Consider the following 15,858-nt stretch of genomic DNA (forward strand, 5'->3'; position numbering starts at 1 on the left):
TCTTCTTTATAAATCGTTGGCTCACTACTAAATTTGATTTACTATGAATACGTTGAGTTTTAGCTTTCTGCAATATATATATTTATATTTATATACATATTTGTTTTATTAAAAATAGTACTAATATCTTTTGAAAGTATACCTATTCTTTCCCAGTTTTAACTTATAAGTTTAGGACCAGTAAAATGATCCTTATACTCTTATGTATCTTTAGTTATAATTTTTTAATACAACTCACTTTTTTATTTTTCTAGAATATAAACACTATTATTATCTGTATTTTTAAATAATTAATATATGAATTTTATTAAAGTCTTCTATTTGCTTTTTATCTAACTTATTTTAAACTATACTGTTGAATAGAAATGAGAATTCTGTATGTTTACTTGATTGAATAAACATCTCACTTTATTTTACATACAAGTTTTGATATGATCTTTATTTGGCATACAGTTATAATAGAGAAGGAAGTTTATCATAGAAATATATGGCTTCTATTTTATATTTAATATTTTCTAAAGTTAGTTTATGTTACATGATGTAGGAAATTAAAAGTAATATGAAGCTTATTCAATATAGAGATAGCTTAATATGTGTCCTTAGTGTTAATGATATTGTTTATTATAACTGATAAGCTTAAATCATATAACGATCAAAACCTAAAGTAAGTATAAACGATACTGCACATCTAATTAGAATAGCTATGTCATAACATTCAACCAATAAGATTATTATCAACATTAGATTACTAATAACTATTGTCTATTATGTTATCAGTCTAATTTTAGGACATTGCAGTAAATTCTAACAAAAAAGAAAATTACCAAGTGAATCAAGGCATAGACATGGTGCCTGAAAAAAAAAAAAAAAAAAAAAAAAAAAAAAACTATATCAAATAATATTGCATGTTAGTGTTTAATGCGGCTAAATCATGGTTGTACCTTAGATGTCAAATACAGCTTGGTTACAATCATTTCCTTTGTATTAAACATTCTTAATATAGGATCAAGACATCGATAAAAAATGCCCGTTAAAAAAAAACCATAGAAGAAGCTTGTTATTTTGAAAAAAAGCTTCTATTGTCGCATATTCTGTCTATCATTTTTTTTCTTTCTTTCTTTGCCGATCCAACAGACACAATGTTAAGTTTCTTTTTTAAGATTATGCTTTCCATGTTTCTTAGAATTAACAATTATTAACACATTTATTAAAAATTAACTGTTATAGTAAAATTAATAAAACTGATTTCCCCGTCCTTTTTTTTTCTTTTTTTTTTTTAGGAATAGTAACATGAGAACGGTCATACTGAAAATAAACTATAATTAATATTTGAAATTATGGCTTTTAATCTCTATATTTTCAGATGTAAAAAGCGTGTTTATTTTATTAAAAAAAATATATGCAAATACGTTATCTATTAATGTTTTCAAATAAGCACAGACCAGAAGTACTTTTCACTTTATTAAAGAACCTACATATGATTTCAAACCGGGTATAATAAATATTAAAAAAAAATATGCTAAAAAAGTGAGGGATTAATTAGTTAATAAATTTTTGAATTAAGTCACTAGAAACTTGAGGACATACCTTTTTTAATATAAGCATATAATTAAAATAAACAAAGAGAACCAAGTAGTCAAGCTAATACAATATATAAATATATGCTATTGTTATTATTATTCCAATAGTCGATCATTATACTTTTTTAATAATTCACTAATCAGTAAATATCATTCTTTCCATACATTAGGCATGTTTTCAAATACTTTGATTATACATTTTCTACTCAGTAGGTGATATCCTTTTCAAACTACAAAAATTATTTAACATATACTTTGGTATAAAAAAGAAAAGAAATATTGACTTTAGTAATTGAAATAAGGAAGAAAAATTATTATTTGAATTGGTTAGATAAGAACTTAAGTCTTGCTCTAGACATAATCATTTTTGGTGATATTTTAACAAGATAAAATTATACTACAAATCTATGAATGTAAAACAAAGCACTAGTGTTGTATTTCAGTCTAGTGAACTAAATTCTATTAATAATGAACTATGCTAGTAATGTATTCAAGTAATCGAAATCTTTATATCTAGGCATCTTACCCAGATCGATATATACATTAATAATTATACCTAACTTTCAATATCATTATTTACTCCATTACTTCTGGATCATGATATATAAGAACAATAGCTATTAGAGTAGTATACAAATGAATCAAGCCATATTCAAAGATCATTGATTAACAAGGATAAATATTCATGCACATATCTATTGCGCTGGGTAAATATTGTGTATCCGGATTAAAGCTTTGAATTACACTCCTAATTATTCATAAGCTAATTTAGTTAGTTTATATTATACATATATAGTGATATATTGTATTATTTTATTATGCTTTTTCTCCACCATTTAAAAAAAAAAAATCAGCGAGAAATCTTAAAAATGGTGTCAAAAATAATTATAGTAGAAGTAAAAGCTTAATATATTCTATTAAAATATAATAGCTTTTTTTTTTTAAATAAATCCTGATTTCTATTTTGAAAAAAAAAAAAAAAAGATATGAAATTTCCGATGTATCACTTAATTTTTACATAGTAGCTTTTGTAGATACTTTCTATTTTCCTATATTACATACCAAAAAAAAATGGTCAATTACAATATATTTATTACAAGATACATTTCTCTTAGCTCTTCTAATAATATTAGATAGTAACTAAGATAGTAAAATAAAGATATTCAATGTATTTTTGATAGGAGAGCAATAAAATATACATATACCTTGATAATTTCTGAAGTAAATAAAGAAGACATACGTCATACATTTTGAATCATTTGATTGGATGCGGGGTTTCAATTATACTAATTTAATGCTATTAATATATTAGAGACAGCGATTTCACAACAAGCTGGTATAGTATAGTGGCAGTACATCACGTTGTGGCCGTGTCGACGCAGGTTCGATTCCTGCTACCAGCATTCGTTTTTTACTTTTTTGTTTGTAAAGAAGTGTTTGTAGTCCATTTGCACTTGTTTCTTTTACTTGTTTAAAGGGATTATATTGAAGAAAAAGAAGTGATATAATATTAATTCTTTTTATTTTATTTTATTTTTTTCTATGAACTAAAATGATATTATAACTATTGTTGATAACATCTTTTGCAAAGTGCAAAACTATTCACATCTATGCTATACATTCTTTTGAAGAAACTCGATAAATGTCTATAGCTGTATACCTTATGCATTCTTATATCATTATAACGTCTTTTTCTTTTCTTTTTATTTTATTTTAGCAGCCTTCTGAACATGCAATTTAATATAATTCTTTATAAATCAAATTTTAAATTTCTCGTGTAATCCAAAATAAATAAATAAATAAATAAATGAAGATACACATTGAATAAATAGTTATTAATTAAATAAGTGCAGTAAAAGATTCAAATTACTGTTATTTATTTTTATTTTTTATTCTTTTTACTTTTCCTTAATTTGATTCAAACAAATAATGAACCCATATAATAATGATAACACTAATGATTCTAATATCAGTTCCAATAGTTTAGACAATATTACATCTCGAGTTCGTAAACGCGATCGATTAAAATCTCTAGTTCAATCAGGCACATCCGCCATTAAGCAGGAGATTAACAAAAGATATAATGAATATTATTACACTTCTTCATCAAAATCAATCTCACTTCGAAGCTTATCATCTTCTCAAACTTCTTTTACTGATTTACATACCAATAATTCTTCATCTTCACTTTATCACCAAGTTGATGAGAATAGTAATGTGAATGACAATAAAATTCAGCGAACAGAAACACAAAAGGCTGTAGATGAAATTTTGCCAGAAGATGTTAGGTTATCAGAGACAGTTCAATCTCAGTGTTTATTATTTCCTACATATGCTTGCCAACTTGTTGATAGTAAAGATAATGCTACAATTAGATATAAAACTGTTCTAGCGGGTTGGGCTTTTACTAAACCAAGTTCTACAAGCCGTTTAGATAGATTTTTGCGTGGTAAAATTTTAGCATAATTTTCAAATAGTAAATTTTAATGTGTATGTGTGTTTTTATTTTTATTTTTATTTTTATTTTTTATTTTATTTTAATAAAAGCTGCTGGTAGAACATATGGTGGAATAGCACGCAATTCGGCAGAGGACGATCATTTCTCCAACTTGTTTAATCAATTTCGCTGTCAACCCATGCGAATGGCTTCAATTTGTTTAGCTTTACCCGGAATTAACAGTTCCAATCATCATCATCATCATCATCATCACCACTACTACTTGGAGCATCTCACTGATACAAAACAGGGAAAAAAAGAAAATAATTCAAATGAGTTTACAACAACTATTCGTACTAATCCTAATGGACGATTTCAAGAAACAATTTATTTAGATTTTGAATCTGTATTTAATTTTATCCACCAAACTCAATCAGATCATTTAACTGTTAAAGCTAATTTTAGGAATCATAATGATGGTTCGTAAATAATAGCTGTATAAACATATATGTATTTATATGTTTAATACTTTTTTTTTCTTAAGATCCATTTTTTGGATATATAGATATAATTGAACCTGAAGGAATATCAATAATATCAGATATTGATGATACCATTAAAGTGACAGATATATTAGATGGAAAGGACGCTATTTTACAGAATACGTTTTTTCGAACAGCAAAGGAAGTACCACAAATGAACGAAGTATATCGCACATGGGTTAATGAGTGGGGTGCTCATGTTCATTATGTATCCAATTCACCTTGGCAAGTCTATCCTGCTCTCCAAGAATTCATGTCTCGTCATAATTTTCCTCAAGGTAGCATGCATTTAAGATCAATTACTACCCAAGAATTATTATTTTCTAGAAGGAATAGTGGCAACGCAGCTAATAAGATCAACAATAATAAACCGGGAAAACATAAGTTAGAAATGATATCAACTATTCTTCAAGATTTTCCTTATCGTAAATTTATTTTAGTAGGTGATTCTGGTGAAATGGATCCTGAAATGTAAGAAAACAAAATAATGAAAAAAAAAGGCATTCATGTGTATGTCTTATATTTTTATATTGCTTATAGCTATCAGCAGATTTATAATGAACATCCAGATCAGATCATTAAGATCTTTATTCATGATGTTTCATCCCATCGTGCCATCGTTGCTGATCGTGATAACTACAATAATAATCCTCAACATCAGCAATCTGATTCATATTATAATAGTTTACAAAGATTTATTTCAAGAGAATCAACTCTTTTAAGAAGAGGAGCTACTCCTCAATTGGCAATGGATGCTTTAGCAGAAACAGAAATTCCCCCCAATAGTAATTCTCAAATAATAGCATCAACTAAATTAGAACAATTTGAAGAAAGAATGAAACAAATATCCAATCACATGAGAGAAGGAGTCTTTACGGTCTTTACATTGGCATCCCAGCTTTTGTTAGATCCTGTTATTACAGAAGAATTTTTGTTGTTAAAAGCATCGCAGGACTTATTTTTATAATTTTATTAAACCATTGTTTTACAAAACAATTTAAGACGAAAAGCATCAACACCATTCAAATAATATCTATACAAACGCTTATCTTTGATGAATCCTAATCTTTGATATAATCCAAGTGCACCTAAATTTGTATATTCTGTTTCTAGTACAACCTATTCAAAATATAGATTATTAACTTATTCATTATATGCATTTTTTTTTTACCTCATCTGCATCCATTTCCTTCATTGCTTTGATAGCCATTTTAACAAGATTAGACCCAATAGACATTTTGCGATGAGATTTAGCAACCGCTAACATGGCAATATATCCACGAAGTCTATCTTTATGTCGATCTAATTTACAAATAATAACACCTACATATTTGTCTCCATCTTTAGCCTATTCTTTTTATAATCATAGTTAAAATTTTATGCTAGAAAGCAATTTCGCTCTTTCTCTCTTTCTCTTTTTTTTTTGATTCGTACCAGAAAACATAAATTTGGCCAATTGTGTATAAAATATCGATATGTGTAAACTGAATATGGTTCTGACAAGTCATTTTCAATTAGACGCATAATGTGTGGTAGTTGTAGTTCTGATTCAAATTGATTATACACAACATTACATTTGTCATTACTATTCTTTATTGTCGTCATGCTGTAATAAAATCTTGTATGGTGAATAATGAAAAAGTAAATAGAAAAAACGTCACTGCACATCAAATTTTAATTTATATTTCATATTTTACCTGGAGAAAATAATTTTCTTTTTTATTAAGTAAAGAAAAAAAAAAAAAAGATGACAGAAAGTTTTGATGAAACAAGTCAGGCTTATAACAACATTTATATGAAAGCTGAAGGTACCATTTATTAATTCTAAAGCAAAAAAAAAAAAAAAAAAAAAAAAAAAAGACAAGGATTTATAAACAAATATTTTTATTGAATCGATTAACAATAGATCCTGAAGAAGCTGATGTTTCATCTCAACTTCAAAATCAAACTAATAAAGATTTAGAAAATAACAAAGAAAAATCAGCATCTCGTCTTACTGATCTTGAAGAAAAGATCTTTACTCTTGAAGTAATGTGTAAAGCAAAAGATGATCATATTCAGCGTAAATATACATATTTGTATATGTTATCAAATTATTGATCCCTTTATTAGACTTACAAAAGTATAAGTGTGAATTAGAAGAAACGAATGACAAACTTAATAGCCTCATTATAAAACAGAAGGAAACAATGAAAGAATTACAAAATAATATGAAAGAATACCAAATGAAATACCGAAAAGAGGAAGCTGACAATAATTTATTAAAGTCAGCGATTACAGAACTTTATGACACAATAGAAAAAAAAGACCTTGAAATTAGCGATATAAAAAATGAAAAGCAAAGTAAATATAATATATAAACAGGAACAAAAAAGAGTTTATTATACTAATTTACTTCTATTAATAGGAATAGAATCAGATAATGCAAAAATATTACAGAAAATATGTGAACTAAATGAATTGTAATTAAACTAAATTCAAGAAAAAAAAAAGCTTTACTCATATAGTTATTATAGACTGGAAACTACAAATAAAAATACATCAAAAAAAACATATCAAAGATCAAGTGCTGAATTAAAACAACTAACAATGAATACAAAGTACAATAAACAAATTATAAAAGATAGGAGACCCTTACAAATGATCAATGATAATATTGATTCAACATTGGATTTGTTACCAAAAAAGAGATCTTTATCTCAATTAAATACATGCGATAACAAAAATAAGTCGATGATTATAAATCGACAATCTGTTAATAACCCTATTATTATTGAAGATGACAAGGAAAATGAAAATGAGCCAGCTTCTTTCAACAAAAAAACTAAAACGATTAATACAAAGATAGAAAAAAGCTCTACAACACCATCCAATATCAATATACCCCCATCAGTTACTAATTCACGTCATCATCACGATAGATCTAATATGAAAGGAAGTACGTGTATTTCTTGTGCGAATTTTTATGGTAATGAAACACTATCTGTTCAATTAAATAATGAAGAAATTCATTTAACTGGTCAAGATCGTGTCCAACTTCATTCAAGGCATCGTAGACAACGAGCGACTACACCACCAGGGTTTTGGTCTGTAGGCTTTGCTTCTCCACCTGAAAAAGAATAGTAACGTATTATTTATTTATATGCTTATAAACTTGCTTGTAACATATAATAAATGGCTTAGAAAAAAAAAAAGACACAGCAATGTGTACACGTAGGTTTTATGTACATACGAAATAATAGTATCAGCTTTATTGAATCAAAGCTATAAAAGACTGGATCTATTACTTTATAATAAATAAATACTCGATAACTAATAATATGAAATCATCTGTTTTACTTGATACGAACATAAACTTTTGTCTCCATGTTACAACACTTTAAAAACTTATCTTTATCAGTAATGCTATTCACTTCTTTTATATGATTGACCTTTCAATATTTATTGATAATGAACTATTGCTTTCTTTTTCGTTGCTTTTCAATTAAATATCTTTCTCCACTAAAATATGTTAGAGCAATAAGCTTTTATGAATCTTTCTCATTATAACAAGAAAAAGAAAGCACAGTCAAACTTTTAAAACTGGTATATCCAATTCTTTCTCTTTTCTCTCTCTTTTTTTTTTTTTTTTTTTTATTTTTTTATTTTTTATTTTTATTTTTTTATTTTTTATTTTTTTATTTTTTTTAAAAAAAGGATATTTTTAAGCATGTTTTATTTACTTATCATATTACCATATATGTATAGTCAGATAAGAAACTTCCCCGCCGCTCCCCATATCTTTCAAACACCCATTTGGTGCACCCTCGCTTTTTATTTATTATTGTATAAAAAAAAGTCAGGAAAAAGTTGTTTTCCTAGACAACTCAAGTGACTTTTTTTCACCAGTTATCTTATACAAAGAATTTTAAATTGTATATATCCAAATATACAAATACATATTTTTATCGTTATAATGGAAATTAATCAGGGAGAGGTATTAAATACGAATACGGTGAATGAAAAACAGAAAAGAGATCCGTCACAAATAAAAAGAAGGATTACACAAGCCTGTATTCTTTGTCGAAAAAAAAAGGTATACATAATATTTATACAAATAAATATGTATACATGCATATGTATTGTTTTTTCTTGTAGAAGATAAATAAAATAGCTAAATAAAAATTTAGATTAAATGTGATGGAACAAAACCAGAATGTCTACATTGTCGAGAAGCTAACTTACAATGTCAATATACAGCATATAAAAAGAGAGGACCACATAAAGGTTATGTTCGACTTTTAGAAGAACGTTTAGCTCAATTAGAAAGAAGACTAGTAAATGCAGGTGCCGAAATCCCTCCTCCCATTTCAGTTTCATCAAATGATCAACTTTCATTCAATACTTCTCGAATAGCAACATCTGTTGTTAATAGATCAGGTATTAAACATTTTTTTTTTAAATAGAAAGAAATAAAGAAAATGATTGACAATTGCATAACGTTGACATTTAAAATATTGAAGAAACACTTAGAAGTTTACAAACTGAAGAGCCTATTGATTATGATAAAGATTTACCACCACCGGAAATCGTTACCCATTTGGTCGATTTATTTTTCCAATATATTAATTCTGTATTTCCTTTTGTTCATCGTGGTAGACTAAAGCAATCAATCATAGATGGAACAGTCTCTAAACCTTTAATTTGGAGTGTTATGGCTATTGCAGCAAGGTTAGACTTAAAATAAAATTTGTTATGATTTTATATATCTATTTATTTATTTATTTATTTATTTATTTATTTTTATTTTTTATTTTATTTTTATTTTTTTATTTTTATTTTTTTTTTTTTTTTATTTTTTTATTTTTTTTATAGATTTTCGGACCATCCAAGTATTAAGACAGATCCTCCTTATTGGGCAGGTGAACGGTTTGCTACAAAAGCAACTTCAATGATCAATGCTTCTTTGCTAGAACCATCAATTCCTAATTTACAGTTTTGGGGCATAATGTCATGCTTAGAATATGGACGGGCGTCAGGAACAAAGTAGAGTATTATATTAATTATATGCATATTGAGTAATGTATTAACTTTCCTTTGTAGGTCTTGGATTTATGGTGGAATTGCTGTACGTATTTGTCAAGAATTAGGGTTAAATAAAGAATCTACTTTAAAAACGCTTATTACATCAGCGGATGGAACAATAGATTATGTTGCAATGGCTTTACGTCGACGTATCTTTTGGAGTTGCCTTTGCATTGATAAGTAGGTATATTTCATTTATAGAAATAACAAATATTAATTTTTTTTTTAAATAGATTTGCAAGTACAAGTATAAATCGCCCACAAGGATTTGGACTAGGTGAATATGATGCTGAATATCCAAGTTTATCAGAAAGTCGACTCTTACGAGATCCACTTCAAGGATATACAATAGATAAAGTAGCAATATCGAGTGATCCACTTATGGATATTATACCTTCCTATATTCGTGTCCTTGAGCGTTTTGGAGAAATTTGTAAATATATGAGTCGCACCAATAAATCAAATTTAACAATCGTTACCTGGCCTCCTATCTCTGAATTTGATAAGTTAAATTCTTTGATGCGAAGTTGGCTTGATACTTTACCGCCCATGTATTATTTTAATGCTATTCATCTGAAAACTTATCGAGAAACAGCAAGTCAAAATTATTTAAATTTTTGGTTATGTTCTCATGCCATGTATTGTACTGGCATGTTGGCTTTACATCGTGGTAGTTTGGCATATAGTGACCTAACAGCTGCTGAATTGGCTCCAGATATTTATGAAAGAATACAAGTATCTATTCAGATATGTAAGGACAATGTTAATATTGCCATGGATGTCTTTGAGGCCCTAAGGGATATTTGTGGTTATAACGTATTGCCTTATATGGGTTATTGTGCCTATATCTTTTCTACTGTCTTGATGACCTCTGCTTTCTCTTCTGATCCTCAATCGTATGGTAGAAGTAGTGCTGGACTTGCTATTTTGTTCGATACAATACAAGCTTTACGTCCTTATTGGCCAATGAGTGAAAAATTAGCATTAACTACGCGTGATATGCTATCTACTCATAGTCGACTTTACGATGACCAACGACAAGAATATGGATATAGCAAAAATCAAAATAACATATCACCATTACCCCAACATAATCATGATACCGATGACAGTCCTGACATTCATTCATTAGCTTCTATCTCTTCAACAGAAAATAATAATAATATTCATAGCAGTACGCCTAATACTTCATCATTACCTTACCCTTCCTTTATCTCAAATAATAGTAGTCCTATTTTACCAATTCCAACCTCATCTGTCGCAACTATAGTGCAATCGTCACCACCACCACCACCACCACTACAACAACAACAACAACAGTTATTAGCAGCGGTTACTACTGCAAACAATAATGATATTGATTTTAATAGTTATGAGTTCTTGTATGATTCTACCTTATTTGGACAAATCATTTTTGATATTAATTCATATAACCCAAAACTTACGATGAATGATAGTGCTCAACAACCCAATATCACTTCTTTACCTACTACTACTACTACTACTACTACTACTACTACTACTAACACTACTACTAACACTACTACAAATACAAATACATTAAGTTTGTATCCTACAACTGAAGCAACATCACGTTATTTATCACCACAACAGCAGCAAATTAAATCGACACCTGCATGGCCTGTTTAGAAGAAATAATTATTCCTTTTTTTTTTTTTTTTTTTTTTTTTTTTTTTTTTTTTGTTTGTTTGTTTGTTTGTTTGTTTGTTTGTTAATATATTCCATTGTAATATCTATTTTCATTTTTTTTTATTTAATAATTATGATACATGATATATACATACATATATATATATATACATATATTAATTTGTTACTGATAGCAAAGGTTTTCTAGCTTCTCTTTCTTCTTCTTCTTCTTCTTCTTCTGCATGACTGGGATCAACCCAAACATGCCAAATAATCGTACTGAAGCCTACCAAGGTAGCAATAAGAGCAGCCATAATGAATCCAGAGTAATGTCTTGATTCCTTGAGTACTAAGCCCTGTTTACCTTCTGCATTTCCTTCAGCAGGTAAACCGGAGGCATGACAGATATCAATCAAGGGCTGTGGTAATGGCATCATCCTCTTTCTTGCCTCAGAGGGAGCAGTGATGAAGGTCAAAGCCAAACCTGCAGGGACATGCCAATCTACATGGCAATGAAAGAACCAGACACCAGGATTATTCGTTCTAAATCGAAGTACTACATAACCTTGAGAGGGGACGCCAATGGTATCACGATAGGTAGGGTTATCGGGGATCTTGACTGTGGTTTGATTATTGTATCTACCTTTATTTCTAGCGATCACCTGAAATACATGACCATGTAAATGAACTATAGATTACAAATTAATATTCATATTCATGTATATATGTGTTGGGTTTACATTACATGGATGAGGTACAATATCAAGGTTTTCGATAACAAGTTCAATGACTTGATTCAGTTCAAATATCGTCACTTGTGTTTCTGGTCCACCATAGACCAAAGGGTTATTGGCCAAGTCATCATTTTCCATTGTCAAAAGTGTATTTAAAGTAGGCACTAAAGGAGGAGAATAAGATATACCATTCATGACACCATATTTGATTCCATCTCTATCATCTGTAACAAAATCTACAGTGTACTTGACTTGTCGGTCAACAGGTGTTAGAGGGGGTTCTTCGTTTAATGGGAATATATAGGCATCATCATAATTTCCTTTTTTAGGCCCATCGCGTGGAGCAAATGGAGACTGATGATTATAATAGATGGGTGCTTCAATATCTAACATATAAATAATAAGAATAAAAAATGTGAGTTCTTATGAATACATATTTTATATGAATCAATACTTTACTCAGCTGAAGACCTTTAGGATATTCAACAAACATGGCAGGTGCTATTCTAGCATGAAAACGGTAATTAAAATCGGTTGTATCTTTTGTATGAACAAGAATAGAAATACGTTGACCTGCTGCCATATAAACAGTTTTAGTGAGTGTAGGTTTTGTTAGAACCTAAATGATAATTAATTAATTAAAAAAAAAAAAAAAAAAAACCAGTAATTATGTATATTAAAAGGGAGAAAAATACGTACACCATCTACTTCAATAACTGTCATGTCATGATCATCAATACTAATGCCAAATGAAGCAATACCCGACATATTTATTAAACGAAGTCGATAAGTTCTTCCAGGCTTAAATGTTATAGTTGAATTGACATGATCGTTAATTAAACCTGATTCTATAAATGGAACGCAATTAAAAAATGACTCAAATGTTGAATTCTAAATAACTTACGAGGAACAGGTGCACTGCCCTTAATATTTTCTCGGTTCAAATATTTTTCAAGATTTGTATACGAGTTTTCATGATACCAGTCTATCATAGATTTTTAATAAGGAAAAAAAAAAAAGCAGATTAACAATCTTGTAAATACCTGATACTGTAATAATTTTATCTTCATCATATTCAAAGGGCTCATTTGGATCATAAACAATTAATGGTAATCGAAGACCATCCAAATATTGTACCTAAATGTACATTTGGTTATTTTTTTTAAATATAATAAATGCATAATATAATATACTTTAAAATGACTATGGATCCAGAAAGTACCAGCTTGTGTTACAGGAAACTCATAAGTAAAATTATGATTAGGAGGAATAGGACTAATCAATATATACTAATTAGTTAATTAAATATCAAATTGCAACATCATTCATCTTACCATTGAGTTACCATGCCAGCTCCATCATAGATATTAGTTCCATTATTTTGAAATAAACCATGAGCATGAATAGAAGTTGGTTCATTTAATTTATTATAAACAGAGAGTACAAGTGTATCATTGACATTAAGTAAAATAGGTTCAGGTCTATATAAAATTACATTAAATAGAGATTCATCAATTACAATATATATAGTCACATTTACGGCCATTGATCATTAATAGAAATAATTCTTCTCTCATTAAGTCCATCTGGATTAATATTCTTATATACTAAATTCCACTCATATTCAACTCTTTTTGCTTTTGAAATACGAAATAATAATAACAGTAGTGTAAATAAAATAAATGGACATTTATTCTTCATCATTTTTTTTTTTTTTTTGCTGAAAAAAAAAAAAATAATGACAGTGAAAGTTGTTTAAATTTAATTTATATTAAAAAAGGGGCGAGAGACTGTTAAATTCTATTGTTTGATAGAGAGGGAGAGAGAAAAAAAAAAAAAGATCTGATAAAGAAATTGCGGGGAGCAGCGGCTGTAAGAAGTTGAATGAAACATAATCCTACTATCAGATATAATCAACTTGTAAAACATAGAAATTCTATTCTTCTATTTCTCAATCAGATAACAAAGCAAAAAAAAAAAAAAAAAAAAAGTCTTATGTTAATCTACATCAACTTTTTTATTTTTATTTATTTTTAATTTTTCTTTAACAAAATAATGAGATTTATTTATTTTTTATTACCAAAAGTAATCAATATAATTTTACTTGTATCAACATTGTATATTAAAAATGAAGAAAATAACAAATTATTATTAATATTTTCAATTTCATTGGGGCTTTCAATACAAGTCATTATATCAACTATGTTTAATTATTTTATATCATTTACTCCTACATTATTACAGCAACAAAAGATCTTTTATTTAATGAGCATTCAACAGCTTGCTTACTCAACAGTATTGATTTTATCAACAACTTTCATGGGATTCAGTCATCAGCGACCGAATAAAAGGAGTCGATTATGTTTATTTATAATTCCATTCTGTTATATATTAAATCAAGGCACAGATATCAATTTATATCTAATGAAACAAGTAAGAATAATGAAACAAGTAGTGAAAAAATAAAGATCTGATAAATAACAATTCATTTACAGAAGAGAAGAATAAGCTTACTTGATATAATACTTCATGTCAGAACTCTATGTTCTATCGTATCTACTATTCTATTCATCTCAATTCTCTTGTTTAGCTTCATTATTTATTTTACTATTTGGAGCAAAAGGAGAAAGAAGATCATGTATCAAAATGTCCTTAGACTCTTTATCTATTTTACAGGTGCTATTGAATTATCGAGTATCTTTGGTTATATTAAATCAATTCATTATGATAATCATCATTCAAACTTGATTCACATTATTCGAGAACAGAGAAAAGAGGGAGTAAGGATACTCGGTCATCATTACAGTACAGTGACTACTACTATTAAAAGTAGTAACAGTATTATTTTATAGTAAAGTATACAGATATTATATACATTATCTAAATCGCTTATCTCACTCACTCTGTCATAATTCTATAGTCATTTATTCGGATTAAATGAAGAGCAACAAAAACAATATGACATAATAACTAGCTGGATGAGTACAGGCTATAGTCTTTATTTGCTTTGTATTTCATTCATCATACTTTGTATTATTTTGATTACAAAAAATAAAAAATAAAATAAGCTATTATAATCTACTTCATTGCATATAAATGGGTATACATTCTTATTAAACTTTCATAACCAAGTCTATCATTACATCTTAACAAGTTGGCTACATCACAATTAAGAGGCGAAGAAGGTTCTGGATTATTTAACAAAACTGAAATAGCCAATAGAGTAGATTTTAATGTCCAAGCTGGTGACCAAGCTGTCGATTTTAATATGTCTAAACAAATTTCACCAGTCTAAAACACACCATCATGACTAGTATTAATTTTTGATATACTTTAAATATAGAAGTCTATTATACCTTAAAATGTATATTTGGATGGCATATAGTGGTTATAAATTTTATGCTTGGTGGTTGAATAGGGTAATTGGATGGTATAAGAATTGATAATTCAAACCTTCCACCTATATCAACATTAGTTCTTTTTCTCTCTCTCTCTCTTCTTATTATTCATCAACTACTCACCTTCGTAAGGTGTATCAGGTAATCCTGCCAAGATTGCTTTCCATTGTAGTAAATTTTCATCTGTTTCAGGTGCTAATTCAATAATCTCTGGATGAGAGTTAACTTCTTTCTCTATTTCTTTTAATTCTTTTAATAATCTTCGAGATACTGCATCCATTTATATAATAGCAAGAATAAAAAAAAAAGAAAAAAAAAAAAAAAGAGAGAGAGATAAAGAAGCATTTTATTTTTTATACTAGTAAAAACCAATTATAACAGTTAGTTTAATAATTTCAATTACAGAACAATAATGTTTATTATTATCACTATTATTTATTTATCTATTTATTT

General features: G+C 28.0%; 8 protein-coding genes and 1 non-coding gene across 9 annotated transcripts; 6 read left to right on the forward strand and 3 right to left on the reverse strand.

Moving 5' to 3' along the window:
* The first annotated feature begins 2,912 nt into the window (after window positions 1-2,912).
* Window positions 2,913-2,983, forward strand: BX663DRAFT_t53. The gene has a single exon. It is a non-coding gene; the product is annotated as a tRNA-His (tRNA).
* Window positions 2,984-3,432: 449 nt separating this feature from the next.
* Window positions 3,433-4,160, forward strand: BX663DRAFT_503116 (uncharacterized protein). Its single transcript, XM_051526719.1, has 2 exons — window positions 3,433-4,070; window positions 4,138-4,160. Exon 1 carries the CDS (start codon window positions 3,510-3,512, stop codon window positions 4,044-4,046), a length of 537 nt encoding a protein of 178 aa, XP_051384646.1. The 5' UTR covers window positions 3,433-3,509; the 3' UTR covers window positions 4,047-4,070; window positions 4,138-4,160.
* Window positions 4,161-4,842: 682 nt separating this feature from the next.
* On the forward strand, window positions 4,843-5,526 carry BX663DRAFT_431187 (uncharacterized protein; the record flags this gene model as incomplete). The annotated part of the gene is made up of 2 exons (XM_051522857.1): window positions 4,843-5,030; window positions 5,100-5,526. 2 exons carry the CDS (start codon window positions 4,843-4,845, stop codon window positions 5,524-5,526), a joined length of 615 nt encoding a protein of 204 aa, XP_051384647.1.
* Window positions 5,527-5,531: 5 nt separating this feature from the next.
* On the reverse strand, window positions 5,532-6,164 carry BX663DRAFT_431257 (acyl-CoA N-acyltransferase; the record flags this gene model as incomplete). Its single annotated transcript, XM_051522860.1, has 3 exons — window positions 5,532-5,678; window positions 5,731-5,907; window positions 5,994-6,164. The coding sequence occupies 3 exons, from the start codon at window positions 6,162-6,164 to the stop codon at window positions 5,532-5,534; spliced, it is 495 nt and encodes a 164-aa protein (XP_051384648.1).
* Window positions 6,165-6,287: 123 nt separating this feature from the next.
* Window positions 6,288-7,883, forward strand: BX663DRAFT_503122 (uncharacterized protein). Its single transcript, XM_051526720.1, has 4 exons — window positions 6,288-6,367; window positions 6,466-6,902; window positions 6,967-7,021; window positions 7,076-7,883. The coding sequence occupies exons 2-4, from the start codon at window positions 6,749-6,751 to the stop codon at window positions 7,680-7,682; spliced, it is 816 nt and encodes a 271-aa protein (XP_051384649.1). The 5' UTR covers window positions 6,288-6,367; window positions 6,466-6,748; the 3' UTR covers window positions 7,683-7,883.
* An 871-nt stretch (window positions 7,884-8,754) lies between these two features.
* On the forward strand, window positions 8,755-11,273 carry BX663DRAFT_530172 (fungal-specific transcription factor domain-containing protein; the record flags this gene model as incomplete). The annotated part of the gene is made up of 5 exons (XM_051530301.1): window positions 8,755-8,765; window positions 9,072-9,269; window positions 9,414-9,584; window positions 9,642-9,803; window positions 9,857-11,273. The coding sequence occupies 5 exons, from the start codon at window positions 8,755-8,757 to the stop codon at window positions 11,271-11,273; spliced, it is 1,959 nt and encodes a 652-aa protein (XP_051384650.1).
* Window positions 11,274-11,449: 176 nt separating this feature from the next.
* On the reverse strand, window positions 11,450-13,708 carry BX663DRAFT_431382 (Cupredoxin; the record flags this gene model as incomplete). Its single annotated transcript, XM_051522867.1, has 9 exons — window positions 11,450-11,961; window positions 12,019-12,393; window positions 12,467-12,626; window positions 12,707-12,855; window positions 12,912-12,992; window positions 13,051-13,144; window positions 13,201-13,282; window positions 13,342-13,488; window positions 13,548-13,708. 9 exons carry the CDS (start codon window positions 13,706-13,708, stop codon window positions 11,450-11,452), a joined length of 1,761 nt encoding a protein of 586 aa, XP_051384651.1.
* A 363-nt stretch (window positions 13,709-14,071) lies between these two features.
* BX663DRAFT_324637 (uncharacterized protein) lies at window positions 14,072-15,295 on the forward strand. Its single transcript, XM_051522106.1, has 3 exons — window positions 14,072-14,440; window positions 14,503-14,858; window positions 14,928-15,295. Exons 1-3 carry the CDS (start codon window positions 14,210-14,212, stop codon window positions 15,067-15,069), a joined length of 729 nt encoding a protein of 242 aa, XP_051384652.1. The 5' UTR covers window positions 14,072-14,209; the 3' UTR covers window positions 15,070-15,295.
* BX663DRAFT_431053 (ubiquitin-conjugating enzyme/RWD-like protein) lies at window positions 15,086-15,685 on the reverse strand (the record flags this gene model as incomplete). Its single annotated transcript, XM_051522848.1, has 3 exons — window positions 15,086-15,298; window positions 15,364-15,467; window positions 15,529-15,685. 3 exons carry the CDS (start codon window positions 15,683-15,685, stop codon window positions 15,086-15,088), a joined length of 474 nt encoding a protein of 157 aa, XP_051384653.1.
* Window positions 15,686-15,858: the final 173 nt, after the last annotated feature.

The sequence above is a fragment of the Cokeromyces recurvatus genome (genome assembly GCF_025118155.1).
Source record: "Cokeromyces recurvatus strain NRRL 2243 chromosome Unknown BX663scaffold_7, whole genome shotgun sequence".
NCBI lineage: Eukaryota > Fungi > Mucoromycota > Mucoromycetes > Mucorales > Mucoraceae > Cokeromyces > Cokeromyces recurvatus.

Excerpts from the sequence above, each read along its gene's own strand:
- BX663DRAFT_503116 (XM_051526719.1), top strand. The coding sequence starts at position 3,510 with ATGAACCCATATAATAATGATAACACTAATGATTCTAATATCAGTTCC.
- BX663DRAFT_503122 (XM_051526720.1), top strand. The coding sequence starts at position 6,749 with ATGAAAGAATTACAAAATAATATGAAAGAATACCAAATGAAATACCGA. Across the intron at positions 6,903-6,966 it reads TATAAAAAATGAAAAGCAAA|GAATAGAATCAGATAATGCA; the intron begins GTAAATATAATA and ends TTCTATTAATAG. Across the intron at positions 7,022-7,075 it reads ATATGTGAACTAAATGAATT|ACTGGAAACTACAAATAAAA; the intron begins GTAATTAAACTA and ends TAGTTATTATAG.
- BX663DRAFT_324637 (XM_051522106.1), top strand. The coding sequence starts at position 14,210 with ATGTTTAATTATTTTATATCATTTACTCCTACATTATTACAGCAACAA. Across the intron at positions 14,441-14,502 it reads ATTTATATCTAATGAAACAA|AAGAGAAGAATAAGCTTACT; the intron begins GTAAGAATAATG and ends ATTCATTTACAG. Across the intron at positions 14,859-14,927 it reads AGTAACAGTATTATTTTATA|TCATTTATTCGGATTAAATG; the intron begins GTAAAGTATACA and ends ATAATTCTATAG.